Source organism: Apaloderma vittatum, unplaced genomic scaffold (assembly GCF_000703405.1).
Source record: "Apaloderma vittatum isolate BGI_N311 unplaced genomic scaffold, ASM70340v1 scaffold7680, whole genome shotgun sequence".
Taxonomy (NCBI): Eukaryota; Metazoa; Chordata; class Aves; order Trogoniformes; family Trogonidae; genus Apaloderma; species Apaloderma vittatum.
Genome location: NW_009695057.1, coordinates 55668 through 73840, shown reverse-complemented (window position 1 = coordinate 73840; position 18173 = coordinate 55668). Strand labels below are relative to the sequence as shown.

Sequence of the window (18173 nt, the reverse complement as noted above, 5' to 3'; positions counted from 1 at the left end):
AGCCCTGGGTTTGCGGAGCGCTGCCTCCCCCTTCCATAAACAGACGCTCCTGGGGAAAGCGAGGCCGACTGAAACGTCGTCACATCGTCCTGAGGAATTACAGGACCAACAGCCTACTTCTGATTTGAGCCAAAGGCTCATCTCCTGGGGTGGTTGAAGTCCAAATAATCCCTTCATTCCTTTAGCTGCCATCATGATGCAGGACACCTACGCAGACACCTCATTAGAAAAAATGATTTTTTTCTTTAATATCCGAGTTCCCCATATAGGCCCATCCTCAGAAAAACCCAACCCCATGCTCCCCTTCCAGGCTGACTCACCTCACAGCTTGTGCTTCTCACCCTGAGCGCCCAGCTTGCTCCACAGCTATGGACAGGATGGATCCCCAGTGAATCAGGGCCAAGCTGATCTCTCCGAGTTCCCATTTTCTTTGCTTCTAGGCTGAGACTGGAAGTGGCTGGGGGAGGAGGGGGGGAGCGTATTACAGCTCCCTTCTAACTCCCTCTAAAATCTTTAGTGGGAACCAGTATCGGATTGGTGGGATATGTACAGGTTGCCCTGCCCTGGCACTGCATCTTACACGAGCGCCCTTCACACGCAGCCTCCAGGCTTACCACCTGTGGCACTGGAAGGGAAACATATTTCCCCATTAATCCAGAAAGTAATTGCCACTGCATACAACTCCTGCAGTCAAAAAATGCATTTTCTACCAAAAACGTGGTACAACCAGGGTCAACATCTTTGTCTGTACAAAGGAGAGGATTTCTGGGCTGAGCTTAAAGTAACTGAAACAGACTCACACAGTAGCTCCTACTGCTGATACTCGCTCGATTTATCTCCACTGCTTGCCACCTGTGAGAGATGACCTGTTTTCAAAGCAAGTTGTAAACCCTCTGCCACATCCCCCTGGGCTATTTTGCACAAAAAGAAGAAAAATATGAAAAGAGCTGAAGAAGGAAACTTAAAAGTACTGAGTTTCAGTCAATTAGGTTACAGCAAGTCAATGAGATCCAGCATCCACATCTGTTTGAAGTAACCCTTGGCTAAACAAAACAGCTAAGCCAAGTATCACTGAGAGAGGTTAGGGAGAAATAAGTTGGTGTTCTCCTTCACTCGGCGTGTTGCTTTTTGCCTTGGACAACGGCTGACACACACACTCAGTATCTGCTCTTGGAAAGTCAGTCACTGCTCTGTGTTGCGCAGGGCCAGGAAAACCTTTACAGACAGGAGAGCCCATTACAAGGTCCATCAAAGCTGACAGTGCTCTGCACAGGTACTGCTGCGAAGAGTTAATTACAGGCAGGCAAAACGCTTGTGCTGCTGCTCTCACCTACTGCTTTGTGCTGACAGAACGCAGGTTGTGTCCGGAAATACCTGCCTTCCCCCTAGACCTGCAACTGATCACTGGACGCCCTGACCCTCACCTTTAGTTGGATACTTGCTGTGATTTTGCCACGTGCATTTGCCCAACCTCGTTTACTGTGCCAGCGGCTGCACCCGCGAGGGCAAACACGTGGGTTAGTGCCAGCCGGGTGCTTCTGCCGATGGGGCTGAAGCCACCGAACTGCTGTGCTCTCGGTTCTGCTTTTTTTTTCTTCCCTTTACCCATGGTTAGACTTTCTTTGGCAAAGAGACAAAACTCTGCCAAAGTCGCTCAGAGGCACTGCTCTGCCAGAGGAAACACAGGCTACGTTCACCGGACTGTTCTCGTTGCTGAGGAAAAGGAATGGGCTCAGCACCAGGCGCTCCGGAAACCTAAGGGCCCTTTTTGGCAACTGCAACGCAAACCAGAAGCTCATGGAAGAAAAAAAATGGAAAAAGAAAAAGCCCATTTGTGAAGCTGCAGCCTATTAACAGAGTTTTCCATCATCACGAAATACTGCGTTCCTTAACCCTTTGCCTGCTGCTACGCAAGACCCGGCTAGCACAGCTCAGTCCGGCCGCGTGCCAGAGCCCCAGCGTGAGGGAGCTTCTGTTCTGGCCTTCCTGCTGCCTTGCAAGGAACCTCTGCATTTCCACGCTATTTAATATATTATATCACACCCACAGTCAGCAATTAAAATGAATAAATAATTCAAGTTTTCTAAGAAATAAAATGTTAAACTGCTAAAAACTACAATTATTTACATTCTTGATTATTCCACGGGCTTGTTTCCAACACTGGTACTTCTTCATTACCAGAGAAACAATCAGGCCTCACCTTCTGTTAGCAGCTACATCCCAGCACCACCCCAGCCAGCTCTGGAGGTGTCCGTGCTTTTGCCCCGGCAGCCTTTGAGTGCACCCCTTTGACTTCAAACGTAAGCTGTACCAGGATTTGATTTCATTTTTTCTCCATTAGGAGTTACTCTGTTCCAAGACTTGTTCAGGGACAAATCAACCCCTTTCTCTACCTACCTACATAACCCGAGCTGCTTCTGTGCTGGAACAGGACGCCCCACGCCCACGTCGGTCTGTGTCCGCAGGCAGCTCGGCAGTTGTGTCCCAGCGTGGCAGACCTTTGCCCGTGCTATGGACGGGACGATGCTGTGAGCACCCCCCTGCCAAACCTCCCCTGGAGTGGCCCGTCCAGGACCTCACACCACCCCTCTGCACTCCCAGCCCCTGCCCAGTGCCTGCCTCTGTCTCCTGCCAAGATGCTGAGGACTTATGGAGGGCACCAGGAAGAGGCAAAGCCTCTCAGACACGCAATCGTTTTCTAACCATCTACTCCACTCTAGTGGTGTGCTGGTCAGCTTCTCCTGCCACCACAAACCACATCGGTCCCAATTAGACCCAACATCTCCTTTTAATAGCGTCGAAGATCTGTTCTTGTTCTTGCTGTTTTCGGACTCTTCAGCTACGTCCTCAGTTGACAGGTTTAACGCCGCCCCGCAGCTGGTTCAACCAGCCTGTTGGCTGAACCAACTCTGACCTAGTGATCATACAGAGTTTGTTTCCCGCCTACAAATCTAACAACCAGGCCAGGTTTGAAATTTCTTCCTACTTGTGTCAAGCTGACCCTCAGCCACCAAGATTTGGGTAACTTACTCTTTCCTCTGCTTCCCTACGATTAAAGGTGGCAGGGATTTGGAGGAGCTTGATGCTGGTTTTGTGGCTGGATTAGGCCACCTCAAAGATCTTGACTTCAACAGTACCGAGGTGCATCAACTGAAATACTGTTGTATCACCTAAGATTGCCATCCGTCGGGTACAGTTTCTTCCCCTTAAAAGCCTTGATGGATAGAGACATAGGCAGACCTTCAAAGGTACTCAACAAGTTCCCTAAGATATTTGGTGGGAACTAGGTACGCCCGTGCTCTTACACACATGGGTCTCGGCATGTCAGTAACAAGCCATAGTGCTGCTGGCCCTTACGCCTCCCTTCCCAGCTCCACCTGCCTCAGGTTGCTAAACATGTCCAGACCTCTGGCTGAAAGGTATTTCCAAAGAGGAGCAGGCCAGGCAGTGGGGTTGGGGTGTCTACCTAAAAGATGAGGCTGATGAAAGCAGAACTAAGTGCAATGAGACTGACTCATATTTACATTTTTTGATGGAAAGCTCTGCAAGTCATGCGCATTTTGACTTCTCAAACCTCATATGCACTGTCTTCTGTGCCAGAGTAATCCTCCTTTTGAAAAAAAGATTCCGTGCTGTGCTGCCAGAGCAAGACATTTGTCACCTCCGATCCCTTTCAGGGCTTGCTCTGCTGTCCTTCATGTGGCAGCAGCAGTGAGAGTTGGTAGTTCTGTCACTGTATTCTCTGAAACAGTCAGTGGCCTCTCAGAACTGGTAGACTTTGTTCCAAAGACTTGATTTGCTTCATTTTGGCATTTCCACAGTCATTCTTTACATATAATTATTATTTTTTAAATTTATAATTATTATTTTGTATTTTGCTGGTCACTTCCATATTGCTTCATTCAAAATCCAGAAAACAGTTCAAATAAAATTGGAGCTTAAGTGCAAACTAACTTTCCAGTGAACCGCTATGTGCATTTTCTCCAGTCCAGTGTCTGTCTTCCAGTTTAAAGGACCCTTCCCACTCCACAGAACTTCATGACCCACATCAAACTCTCCAGTTCTCCATTTTGTCCTCAGTTTTGCCCGACAGCATCCCCAACTCCTTTCATGATCACAAAGAAGAAAAAGAGGGAAGAATTTGTTTACTTCTTTTTATGTCTTTATAGTCAGCAGGTATGAAACAGGAAAGCAAAGCTTTTCGCATACAAATCTTGGTTTCTTGGCCTGTCTTTTAGCTTCCAAAAGAACATGTTGGAGGCGTGGTTCTGTTACTCTCTTCTGAACGGGTTTTTGTGTTTGAATTGTTTGTCGTGTTGGCACACATACAAAAATGCTCATGTCATGTACCAGTTCTGAGCAGGAGTCTCCCTGGTTAGGAATTGGCACAAAATCATGGTGTGGCTCTGAAAAAGGGTTCAGCCATGTGTTAAGAGTCACATCATCACTTCTTAGAAAGCCACGATGAAGATCTGAATGGTTATGAAAAGCCAGGTTAACCATTTTCAGTTGCTGGGATAGAAAATATTAGAGAAAGAAATCAGATTCTCAATCTCGATTACTCTGTCACGCATGATATAAAAATTGTCCGGTTTTCCCCCTAATAGCAACTGCTTTGTGATTTCCAGGAATGCTGTACAGACTTGAAAGGAACAGCCCCTCTGTGGCATTCCCTACAGGGTCTAGTTTGAATCACTGAGAACTTGCCCGACAGCAGGCAGCACTGCCATGCGCCTTCCCTGGCACCGTCTGGCTTCTCTGACTGTCCGACCCTCCAGATCTGTGGAGTGTGAGAAACGCCAGGTTGTACACGCCTTCTTTCAGTCTCTTTCCTTCCTTCTTTCCTTCCAGGTTCCCAACCAATCTGCAAACAACTCCAAGACTTCCTTTCACTTAGAAATATCAAAAATGAGTGAACTGGCAAGAAGAGGAAGCTCATGGGAGAAAGAAAGGGAGGGAAGGAGGGAGGGAGAGAGGCTGGGAGGGGAGAGAGAGAAAAGGAGAGTGAGAGAGAAAGAGTGAGGCAGCTAGAAGGAGTTGCCTTTCCACTTCTGTAAGACCGCAGTCGCTACACCACTGTATTTCGGTGTCTGTAGGGTGGCGGGGGCAGCACAGTGCCAGGCTTCAGGGAGAACTCGGAGAGGTATTCAGGATTCTCTGCCACAATGGGCCGGATCCGTCCATTCTGTTTGTAAAAGTATTTTGTGCTGTACTCTTGCAGGTAGTCTGGGTGCTGGAGGGTGCTTCGCGGGGGCAGGCTGTGGTTCCAGTAGTCTGGGTTGTCAAAGGCCTTCTTGGCTTTCTCTGGCAAATTGTTCTTCAGGTACTCAGCATTTTCCAAGGTGTTTGCAAAAGTGTTGAGGTACAATGGCTCGTTCACGTACTCATCCTCCGCTTTGGGTTGCCCGTTCGGAGCGTTGTGATACTCTGGGTTGTCCACAGCTTGGAGATCTCCGTTCTTCCGTCGGGAAACAAATGGGTTCTCTTCCACTGGGTTTAAGTAATCTAAGGAAAGATAAAAAAATAAATCGGCAAAGAGAGGGAGTAATCCATCCACATAGCAAGCATCACGTGAATGTTATTACTAAGCTGTACCAGAAGCAGTACTTGGACTCGTGTGTCCTCCACCCCAGCCATTCCTAAACTGCAGATAAGATCACACAAGAACACAAGATCACACAACTGCAGATGAGATCACACAAGAACACACAAGAAATTACAACCTAAACAGTCAACACGGGTTAAAATGAACATCCTGGAAGATCAAGCGACTCATCAAACTTACTGGCAAACTAAACTACACCTCCCCCTAAGCCAAAGCCCATGTGCCTTGCTTGATCCTGGACTTGCTCTCAGTGTATGATCTACAGAGCCAAACAGCAGCAAATTCTGTCTTTGCTGTGGCCTCTCTGTGCAGCCTTGGACATACCAGTCATGCCCTCTGCTCTGCAATCTTTGCATCCAGAAAGCTCCACAGAAATCTTAGTTAAGCTTCTCTGCACAAAAACCATCCCCAAGGGCTAACTTCTAAGACAGCTTCATTTCTAACAGAACAATTTGCCTGATTAAAAACCTTCCATCCCTGAAGGACAAAGGGCCTCGAAGCATTATGAAAAAAATGATTCAAGTGAGCCCTGGAAAGGGTACAAGAGGGCCTTACATCAGCTCCAGAACAGAACTTGGAGCACATTACAGTTACTTCAAATCACTTTCTGTGAAGTAACACCACAAAACAAATGTAGCTTAGTTGCAGAAAGGTTATTTAGCTTGCATGGAAAGCTAGGCAGGAGGGGAGAGAAGAGAAATGTAAAGAGATTGGTTGTCCTGCGTTAAAACCACAGGCTTAGTGAGGTCTGTTCCACACAGGCCACTGAGCCACGGAGCAGTGGAATGGCCGAGTGCCTCGTCCTGCCTCGCCCCATGTGGAACGAGGTTTCAGAGCAGAACAGAAAGCCCAGGCCGGGGGGAGGCGGCTGACGCTGTGAGGGCACTGCAAAGGGAGCAGGTTGGAAGCAAGCGGGGGACAAGAGCAATGGGGCATGGGAGTCCTGCAGCAAGACATGTCAAAAGCAGCCAGTTCATTCAAAGCTGGAGATCATCAGATCAAACCCACTTCGAGTATTAATTGCGCCTTCTGTCTCACAGCCTAGAGGTTCCTTACAGAACAGGGTCTCCAAGCCACTGCCACCTGCGAGGGGCGAGCTCTCAGCCTGCCTGTGCTGCACCGGGACGCGGCTCCCAGCAGCATGGCTCTGCTCACGGGCTCGGGACATCTCCGCAGAGAGCCCTACCTGCACGGGAGCAGTCCCTGCCTGTTATCAGAGGGTGGTGATGGTCCTCACTTCAGCTCTGGTTTTACCCAGGATGGGGCAAAAACTATTAAATGCAAAAATTCATGAGTTAGCGAGTGCCTTTGAATACACAGCGAAAACTCTGCTGGATGTGAGGTGAACTTGAGCCTGTACCTAGAGCGGCACAGTGGGAACTCTTTTTTTTAAGAGATGACAGCCAAGCGGTGCTTTGATTGGAATCCCTCAGCTAACAGCGAGCACGCAGCACCGTGTCCACACTGTTACATCCCCGTGCCTGACTGTGAGACACGAAGGAGGTGCTTTCTCCTGAGCTGCTACTACCACATCCCCAAGGGCCCGGGCAGCACCTGTGAAGTGCCTGCAGAACTCTGAGGAACCTCAGGGTGAACCCGCATGTGAACATGTGTACGGGCTTGCACCGAAGCGAACTCACAGCACCAGATCTCTCGCATTGCCAGGGTGGTTGCTCACGTGCAGGGCCATGAGTGCACTCTTCCCTTTGCTACTGCCATGGGTTAAGCCAGCGGCTCCCTCCATTTTCACCATGTAACACAAAGAGTAAGTGGCTTCCAAATTCTTAGCAAACACAGTAGTTGCTTGGCATTTACATTTGCATTAATTAATTTCTTTAAAGCTAGTGCAAAGGTTGGAAAGTAAATTACTAATGAAACATCCCTTTACATCTAAATGAGTGCTGTCACTATTTAAAAAGGAATAAATGAATGATGGCAAACTGGAAAGTGTAGGATTCTGAGCTGGCACAGATCTAGGGAAACTTCTCTCGGGTATAAAATGCCAAGTGTGTGTATCGGTTCTGTGGTATGTCCAACATGACATTTACCAAGTACAATGCCATGAAGATAAAGAAGATCAATAAACAGAGCAAAGTGAAGCCTGTGGCTTGCCAAAGACTGATCCTTTTCTTGAAAATAACTGAAAGATTTGTGTTTGGATAAGAAGGGGCCTTTTTTTCATTCCTCTCTTTTGTTATTTCCCAGAATTACCAAACCTTACATTGAGTTTTTCTAAGTAGAAAATTAGGCAAAGAAAAATGAATCCCCATGCAAATAAACATTAACCTAGTCAGAACATTTCAGTCTTTCTGGGTTACTCAATAAAGCCTTTTTTGGTGAAAAGCTGCTGACGTAGAAAAAGAGAGAATGCAGTCAGAACGCTTTTCTGGAAATACAATTTTTTTTACCTGTTTTAGGTTTGTCTCTCATCGGTGTCATGTACCCATCTTCATCCAGCTCTCCCCGGATGACCCGCTCAGGTATGAAGACGGTGGGATCAGCGCTGTACCTCTGGGTGCTGCTGTCCTCTTTTGCTAGGGTTGCCACTTGTTTTCGTAGCGTGCCGTTGCAGCAAGTATCTTCAAAGATCTCTGCTGTGGCCCCTTGAGCAACTGGGGCTTCTGGTATTATGCAGCCAGGAGCTCTGTACGGCATTGGCACTTCCGTAGTGTAGCCACCATCCCTATACACAAACTGGTTCTGTTGAAAAAAGAAAAGGCACCATGGGAAAGGAGGCTCCGAAGGGAGAGAAGACTCAACAGCAAGTGATCTCTGTGGCTCCTGTGCCTCTCCTGCCACATGTGCTCAGTGATGCATTTCACCAGGCAGCTGAAGCCTTGTCCATCCCGCAGATGACTGCGTCTCCCGCGCTGCGGGATCGGCAGCAGCACTCTTGGGCTCTGCCATGAACCAGCAAAGCATCCGTGTGCTCGGTGGTGCTGAGCCAGCTGCCCCTCCCAGGGAGGCACCATCGGGGCAGCGAGGGCAGAAGGGAAGCGAGCTGGCTGCTCAGGGCTGGAAATGGGGCAGGAGAGGTTGCCTACTACCTCAAAATGTGGAGGCAGGATATACACAGCTGTAAGAGGCAAACATGGAATCTCCTCTTCTATTACTCCAGTAATCTCCTCTGATTTCTGAATAAATCCCTTAAACCTCACGTTAGGGAAATCTCCTTTTGCCAAGGGGACTGGGAATAGAGGGCTTTACCACCTCTGAACTCTGCTTTGTTCCTGGGGGGCCTATTTTTAGGGCGTCCTGCAGTGACAATCACACAGTCACTCAAACACTATGCAATTCCATCAGGGCAGTGCATTCCAGGCTGGTGAACTGCATTTGACTTGGTAGCTCAACTCACTGGTTTTACTCAATCTACCATTTTGCGTGTCAGCAAGGAACTGCAAGGAAATTTCGACATCATGACCTATAAATAGGAAGGAAAAATGTACAGATTCATCCAAGCCTGTCACCTAAATGCTTTTTAACGACAAGTTAGCAGTTGGCAGAATTTCGGTTGTGGGTCCACAGAGCTTGCACGTGAATCCAGGCTGAGTGTAGAGATCTTTACATACACATTTCATTCACTGTTGGCTTTTGGAGCAAGGCAGAAGGGGTTTGAAACAGAAAATACATAGTGAAGAAAGGGGGAAAACCTAAAGGATGAAGGTTGAATGTGAAATACTTACTCCTGACATAGGGGTGTAGGCAGGAGGAGGGCTGTGTCCAATTTCACTCTAATAGGAAAGAGAAATGGATGATGGATACATAATAAGAGGTCACATGAATGAAACAAATCACATGAGCTGTATGAGCTAACGGGGAGAAACATGCACATCAGTTAGATTTCCTAACTGAGCCCAAACTTCAAAGAATTCAATCACGGCAAATGTCTCACCAACATCAACCAGCTGTGTGCCTCACCAGTCTCAGCGAGGGCTTCTGAGTTCCTCTGCTGAGTTAGGGCAGGTGCCATGTTACACCTCCTGACAGCTGTGTATCCTCCACATGTCTGGCTGATTTTTGGAAAGGCAGATTGTACTTTAGAGGAAATACAGAGAATGAGACGTGCAGAAAGTGTCTACTCCGAGCTAAGGCCTCCTTCCCCAGGGACAAAGCAGGACAGGAGTAACCGTGAGGGCCCGAGGGTGCAGGACAGTCACTAGATCGTCACAGCCAGCCCACGTACCACAGGAAAACCAGCAACCTACGCTTTGGTAATCCCAAATGGCACAGCAGCTGCTGGATCTCAAAACCCCAATGTTCCATGGCCCTGCTCTGAACATATGCCACCCTTCTACTGTTTCCTCTGTATCACAGGCTAAGGTGTTTTACCGAGAGGGCTGGAGTACCCATGCAGGAATCTTCATTTTGATACTGGTTTCTGGAACCACCTTACAATGCCCTGTGTACCCTGAACTGCTGTGAGGCCACCAGCACACCACTGGCTACATTTATACCTATTACTGCTACTCAAAACTGGCCTGGTTTTCATTGAGTAAATAGTGATTTTTGGAGGAAAATAAAAACAAACCAAAGAACTTTTTACTTTTAACTTGTTTTTCTACTGCCAAAGTGTTATTTTTGAGACTACAATATCAGTTCTTCATAATTACTTTGTTTCCCCCCTTTTCTTTTTTCCCCAAAAACTTTATTGTATTTCCCTTACCTCCTTGCTGGGAGAGAGAAAAAGTCAGGGTGTGACACAAGAAGGTGTCAATTTGAGATAAATTAGAAGGAAAACCCCACCACCTCAGTGAAGAAGTCTAACCACCCTGAGAACACTCTACGTTAAAAGATACCTCACTCATCACAATATATTCAAAAAAACCCCCATATTCACACCAAGAGACACACCAAAATTCAAAGAAAAGACCGCATGCATCCTTGCATGGTAAGGACTGGATGTACTACAGTCAATCTTTCCCTTATAAACTTCTTGCAAAAAAATCAGGATGGAGGTGATGATCACTGTCATATATCTAACTTTACAAAGATTTATTTTGCTTTATACTTTTTTGTGTTTAAACAAAATACCTCCACCAGGAAAAAACTTAAACACAAATATAAACTTTTTTAAGTGCATGCTGTCTGTCTGAAGACCCTTTTCTGATGACCAAAACAATGTCCATTTCCTGCTATTTGAAATATCCCTGCAGTGCTTGAGCTGTAAACGTGCTAATAAGCCACAGTTAGATTTCTCATCCTCATGAAAAATTATGTGTATTTAGCCAAGCTATGACCTATAAAAGGCTTTGGGTTGCAAATGGCAGAAGGGCAGGAGACTGTTTGCGAGCTGAATTGTCTGTCTGCCCCATCCATTAGCAAGGCTCATGCAGAACCCTCTCCATTGCTGGTTTTCCTCAGGGAAACTAGATGCTGGAAGGAAACACAGGAGAGGACCTATACCATGGTCTCAGTGACACCCTTGCCAGTGCCAGGGCCTAGGGGAGGAGGAAGAGGAGGAAATGGCAGGCTGAGCAGACTGCAAAGTTGCTGAGAGGCTTGCAAGGCAAGTGATGCTGGAGGAGCTGGCAGCAGGGATAGTCAGGAGCCAGGGAATGGCAGCTTGCAAAGGAACAGAGGGCAATGACAAGCGAGAGAGACTGCGGGGTGCGGGGAGGGAGAGAGGGTTGGCATGTGACAGGAGGCTGAGCATGAAGGCAGAGATGGTAGCAAGACCTACACGTGACAGGGAGAGATGGGAGATGCAAGGATAAAAAACACTGAATGCACTGAAACACCAGCTTCTCTGAAGGCTGGATCTGAACTTGAATCTCCTCTGCTATCAGCAAATCGCTCTTGAACTGAACGGCCAAATGCAGGCCGGGCGCAGCTGGTGCAGAGGAGCTGAGCAGTCACCGGCCCTCCTTCAGCACAAGTGGCAGAGCTCTCCTCTGTGCAACTGGCGGGAGCTCCAAGGGCTCTGCGCACCACCCAAGGCTGGGCTAACTGACTGACTTCACTGAGCTTTTGCCAAAGAGCTCAGTAAGTTTGAAAAGCTGAGCTTAAACTTAAGCCCGAAGCCTGGGAGCAGCTTTAGCCTCTCTGACCCAGTTGTGGCTGCTGACAGCCAGAGAAACAAGGATGATCTCAACTGCAGAATTCCGGCTAAGGCAGCGCAGAGAGAGATGACAGAGGGCTTGGATGGATCAGCCTGGAGAGTCCAGCGTTGCCCCATCTGTGCCTGGTCTCCTTCTCTTACCCAAGATGAGCGTACTTGTATAGAGAACAACAGCCAAGAGAAAGTTCACAAGGAGTGACAGAAGAACCAAAGTCAGCAGCTGCCTGGCTGAGATGATCATGCTTCAGAGCAAAGATCGGAACAGAAGGAGAAACAAAGGACACTTTGATAGAGTTTACTTTTTTAAAGGGCATAGACATCAATGCACATCTGGATAAAGATTGTGCACCAAGCTTGTAACTTGGCAGTCCTCTGCACAAAGCTCATTGGGGACAATCGGGAAGGTCCCTTTAAACAGGGAACGGGTAGGATCCAGAGAAGAAATATGAACGGGTGCGTAGCGAGTCAACTCTCTGAACAGCGAGGAATCCACAGCTCTGCTGAGAATCTTCCGCTTCCTTGTAAAGCTCCCCAGCTTCCTTTCCTCTCACCTGCAGCCTGTGAGACTCCGAAGAGGCCATTTGCTTCTTTGGGTTCCCAAGGTGTGCAAGCCCTCCAGACCTCACGAGAGTGAAAAGAGCTGGAGCACCACTGTGTTGGTACTATATGCAGGGGCTTGAGTTCAGTGCTGTCTGCTTTTCACAGGCGCTAAACCAGTGACTGTAACCACTCCTTTCCTACTCAGCACTACACTGTGCTCTACTGCACACCTCTAATTTACATCTTCCCATTTTCACAGAGGCACTCCCATGAATTCCAGCTTGTGGTCCATTGATTCTGGATCAATAAGGGGAGAGATATCTCAAACGATTTTTCGTTCACAGCCCATGGTGATCTTTTAAAGGCAACGTGGAAAAGCAAGTCTTTTGTCAACAGGCTTGACTTCAGTACACAGGGCTCTGCCCCTCTGCCAGTAAATGTTTAGATGACTAGCAACTTTAAAAAATACTGTTACAGGATGGCTATACTATCTATTCATGGGCATGCTTTGCTCCACCCTCATTAGAAAAAGCTAAACCCACCATCCTATATTTCTGTCTTCTTGTCCGTATGTCCAACATTTAACTATACACTCTGCAACTCTAAAAACATAATAACAGGCCTCTTAGAATACGCCTGTCCCAAGACGTCAGGAGACCACGGCGTAGCATTAATGCACTTATTGCCATTTTTTCTGACAAGATCCTTCCCAGTCAGTGACTTGCCAACTAAGATCACAGTAATAGTATTTTCTTTGTGCCTCCCCTTCAGCTCTGAACTAAACATAGCTGTCTTGCAACATCCTTAGCACAGAACCTTACAGCTTGGCTCTTCTCCAAACCACTGGTGTCTGCACCCTCTTTCAATTCTTTACTGGTTTTTTTCCCATGAGTTAATACCCTGTGGTCACTGTTCCAAAAAAAAGAAGGCAAAGAAAACAGTTGCGGTGCCAATTAGTGGGGCTGAAAACGTGATATAATTGTTTAAAAGTCTTTAAATTGCCTGCTAATTGCAATGTGATTTCATTATTTTGTAGGCTTCCAAGATAACCACTGCCCCAGCCAACTCTTACTGGTCAGGACATGAATCACGTTGTGAGCAGAAAATACATTTGGACCTTGCCAAGTAAAACTTAAATAGCTTGATTTGTATGTATAATCCAATTTACTTTGTTGATTATTTTCTTGTTGTTGTTGTTTTTGCTTCTTAAATACTACCTTGAAAAAAAGAGCTGATGTTCCTTCACTGAGAGAAACTAGCCAGTTAGCTCGGTCGGTTAGAGCGTGGTGCTGACAACACCAAGGTCGTGGGTTCGATCCCCATTCGGTCCCCTTGTGTTCCCAGATCGAGTTGAGAGGTGCCCCTGCCTGTGACAGGGAGGTTGGATTAAATGATCTCTAAGGTCCCTTCCAGCCGAGGCCAGTCTAGGATTCTATGATCCTGAAATTTCAGCCTGAATGACCCAGATCTCTAGCTTGTCGAGATGGACAGGAACTTCAGAGACTGATTACTCAAGGACCTCATTACACAAGCCTACTTTAAAAGTCTCAACTTGCATTGAGACAACCACAAAAGAATCAATAACCAACTCCTTCCGATGGTGTAATATGTATTATATCCCTTTGCTCTTGAGTGCACACATCCATCGACATTTAAACTCTAAGCATCCTCCAGATGAAGCACAGCCTTTTTAACCACCCACGAGCAGCCCTAACCAGAAATGCCTGAGATTTCATTCCTTGTACCACATGATTGAATTTTAGGCACAAACATGACATCAGGGACAAAAGATAAAAAACAAGCAAATGTTCCCTAATGCCTTTTTAGAGGCCCTTTGGTACTGAATACCAGTGACTTATCAGCTACTATAACTGCTAACATTTGTGTAAAATGAGCCTGGATAAAAGAGAGGTAAATAACACTTTTGTGAATATTGGCTTCTGTTATTGCTTTTTATTCATTAATTTCATTTTCCAATTCCTTGCTTCTAAAATCTCCCAAAGGTAAGTAACTCCTTTATAGCAGGGACATAATATTTTCTGGCTGCATGTTAAACTGTAATGAAATCACAGCCTTGTTGGGTCCTGCCACTCATATTTATGTGGTTGTGTGAATACGCCTCTGCCTTGTCTCTTCTCATTAGAGCCCAGCAGTATGGCACCCAGAGCCTGTCTGTGCTACAGCTCACCCCACACCAGCCTTACAGTGACCACAGCTGTCTTCAAAGCTGCACCCACAGCAGATCTCAGGTGGAAGAAATGCTGAAGGTACTTGGTGAGGTGATGCTGCTGTGGGACTACAGGTGGTGCAGCACTATCATCAAATAGAAATAAAACTTTATTTCACAGTACGATCCAGTGCACCCCCATGCTTTTCTTGCTAGCACAGCCTCCCCACAGCACCCAATTCCCGCTCACAGGCAAAAGCACCAGGCCATAAAGCAGGAGTAAACCGCTCTCATCTCCTCACTGGGATACTCCTCACACACCCAGTTCAGGAGCAACTCATGGTCCATGCTTCAGGCAGCTCGGTGATCACCTCTTTTGATCAAGCTCTGCAACACCTCTTTGTTCCAGTTCAGTTCTGGGCTGAGTGACCCCAGAAATAACTCACTTTACTCATTCCTCTAGAAACTGTTTACTTGATTTGAAATCAAGTCAGGATCCTGGCTTGCATCACCAAACCACGGCCTCCTAACGTACCAGGCTTAGCAGATATTGCTGCCAAGCGCCAAGATTGCAACACTCCTCTAGGAAGAAGGACAGCTGATTTATGCAAGTGGATCTGAATAATGTGTTTGGGATGTTCTGGTGGGCCTGCAAACAGAGCACACAGGACAGAGCTGTCCCACCAGCCCCAAGCAAACTCCAGCTACATTTCAAGGGAGCAGCCTGGTATTTACAACTGACCTGAACTGAAATTCAAATAGGAAAGACCACCCCAGGAGAGCCGTCACCTCTACTCAGGAGCAGCCCTGCCTCCCTGGCTCTGACTGCAGAAGTAACAGCTTACTCTGCCCCGCTTCAGAGAGCCCTCAGCAAACATGTCTGAGGTGAAAATCAAAGGAAAGAAAAAATGTGCACCATGAGATTGCTGTGTAATGTTAAAAAGAAATGTAGTGCTGTTTGTACAGTAACAGGCTCTGCAGACCCCTGAGGATTCGTGGTCCTAGCCACTGTTCAGAGCAGGGCCCTATATAAAAAGAAAGGATTAGACGACCCCCTGAGCTGTTCATAGTTAAAGCATATCCATCCCGAGAGCTCGCAGAACCTGACACAGGTCTGGCATTCCTCGTTTCTCTCTTCTGTTCAGCCTGGGCTCCTGACTCTGTTGCCCACTGGCCACTTTCCTCTAGGACTATGAAGAAAAGTTCCCGCTAGCATCACTGTCAAGTATCACGGATCGGTACAAGATACGGGTCATTGCTGGCATCCTGCACCATCTCCACACATAGAAAAAGACCATGGGATACTGGAGAGGCACATGCTCTGAAACCGGTCTGGGATACGTGTGCGGGTCTTACATGTCCTGTTTCAGGCACACGAACAGCAACGTGGTCCACCTGAGTTAATGTAAAGACAGGACATACATTTTTTGCATGAGAAGAAAGGGGAACCTATTATTCAACAAAAATAAAAGGTAGGAATAATACACACAGGTTGTGGACAGTAGCTATGCAATGATGAAGTCCCTGTTCCTATCCCAGCATTTTCCTGTCACAGAACACATGTAAACACTTTAATTTGAATGTTGTTATGCAAGTATAGAAAAGAATCTAAGTTTCATCCTGTACTAGCTAAAGCGTCTGCTCCAGTTTCTGATGACTGCTCCTTCCACAATCAAGACAAAAAACATCCAGTTCAGATCAGCGAGGAGAAAAAAGGGAAATAGAAGAATCAAGGAACAAGTCTTTTCTGCACTTCAGTTTTTTCGGGTCGCTGTTTGTCAGAAGAGAGGTAAGATTTGGAGGCAGCCTGAGCTCTAACTCCATTCACGTAGGCTGCCTGTATCACCTGGATGTGCCAGAACCCGTCTTGGCCGCACGGTGGGTTTAAGACATCCCTGAACATGTTCAAAGCATGGACATTTCACTGCTGACCTGCGTTCAGGTCAGTGCTGACTTACTTTGTAGCTTCAGATGAGTCATTTAAACTTTCCCCTGCACAATTTTATCTCCTAAGAGCTGTCTCTTTCCAGACTTATAAACTTTTCTAGAGCAGTCCATGTGCAGTGAGATACCCAAATCTGAATACAGTCTTCTATGAGTTATTTAGTCTGGACTGTGAACAGTAAATGGCATATATCATGAACAAAACATGACTAACAATCTTGGCATAGTGGTATAGGAAGCAACACATCTAAATATTGCACAGACTATTTCCTGTGCAGTTAATGGAAAATACAAGACATGCACCATATATTTTCAGTCTAACACTTCACCAAGTCAAAAATTAAAAGACCACCAGTGAAAATAACCTGTTAAGAGATGTACAATATACCCACAAACCTCAGTATCCAGGCACACCTGACAGGGAAACAAAGGTCAGATGCTTTTCTACAGACTCATCTCCTACACTTGTGCTGGGAATAAAAACATTCTCCTGCTGTATGGCATCAAAAACTCTCTCTGGAACCCTCCCTGTCCTCTAGACCTCACAAAACATTCACTCTTCCAATCCCCTGGATGGCTGGCAAACAGAATTCAGCTGGCACAGTATGTAATTCTATCTAAAGCACGCCACAAGAACGAAGACGCAGGAATTCCTTTTCTTTATTATTTTCTGTTAAAGCTGCATGTGTGTCAGACAGGAGAGCAGGACAAGAGACTGCCTGCATGTGTGTGTCTTTCCCTTTCAATCTATTTTACTCCCATATCCTTCCTGTCACCCATGACAAGCTTTCTGCCACTTCTTTTTTAATACACTCTCCAAGACATTTTACAGTAAATGGCATCTTCTAACACCGGGCCAACTCGCCACAGTTTGGAAGAGACAACACACCATTTCCTAGCTGTTCTAACAGTTCCCTGTGGGAGACAAGGGTCAAGGGGCTGCTCCTGCTCATATGCTGCAGCATCTGTCCAAAACCCAGGAGCAGCATCATCTCCTTTTCTGTACAAATCTCAAGCTTCAAATCCCCAAACAGGGCAAGGATGAGGAATGGGACCAAAACCACAACACGGTCATGATTTGAGCTTGCGACACGGCAGACAAAAAAAAAAAAAAAGCACAAAAGAAAGTTGATGAGCAATACTTGGAGCAGCAGCCCCCTCCCATGCCGCACGCTGCATTGCCATCTTCCCCAGTCTGTTTTATACAGTAATCAAAGGATATTCTGAGCCTCTCAAAATGCCATCAGCCCTCATTGAGAATGAAATAGAGCACATCTCCACTGAAGCCTTTACAGCAGTAATCATTACAGCATGCTGGCCTGAACAGGGAGCTCTTACAGACAAAGATGGGTTTTAAAAATAAAATAAAAAAGCCTTCCTAAAATCTGAATAGAAACTTGATGATAATCTCCCAATTTTATTATGCAAGGGGGAAAAGAAACCCGTAATTGTGCACTCTTGGTCTCTTATAGCAAAGAATAGGCTTCTTGATGAAATGCTGAGTTGATTTAGAGCAGGGCTGAGGTTCTGGTGGCAATAATACACTAAAAGAAATAACCATCCAGCTGATTTGGATAAAATAATCACTTCTTAACATTCTAAATCTAAACTTCATCTGTGCCTCCACCCACTTCTCCCCACCGCATCTTTTGGAGAGTCTTTTTATAGCTTTGACAATTTTTTTCCCCTCCCCTACTGCAGCATTTAACAAGAAAGACAGACTCTTTGCTCTGGCTAACAAAGGGCATTTTGGGCTGTGCTGGCGTTTATCCACTGGTATTTGGCACAAGATGCTCCAGAGTCCTCCCGCCACCTCAGGCTGAAAGCATTAGCACCCGAGTCCCATGGCCACGGGACGC

At 46.6% G+C, this 18173-nt stretch overlaps 1 protein-coding gene across 1 annotated transcript in view; it reads right to left on the bottom strand.

The window, feature by feature from the left end:
- Positions 1-4685: 4685 nt before the first annotated feature.
- The window catches only part of LOC104274215 (receptor tyrosine-protein kinase erbB-4-like), a 31470-nt gene continuing 17982 nt past the window's right edge, over positions 4686-18173 (bottom strand). Inside the window, exons 7-9 of the mRNA XM_009869781.1 lie at positions 9289-9336; positions 8014-8305; positions 4686-5505 (exon numbers count right to left, since the gene is read on the bottom strand). Of these exons, the coding sequence (XP_009868083.1) occupies positions 5069-5505; positions 8014-8305; positions 9289-9336 (777 nt within the window). The 3' untranslated portion in view covers positions 4686-5068. The remainder of the gene's footprint in view (positions 5506-8013; positions 8306-9288; positions 9337-18173) is intronic.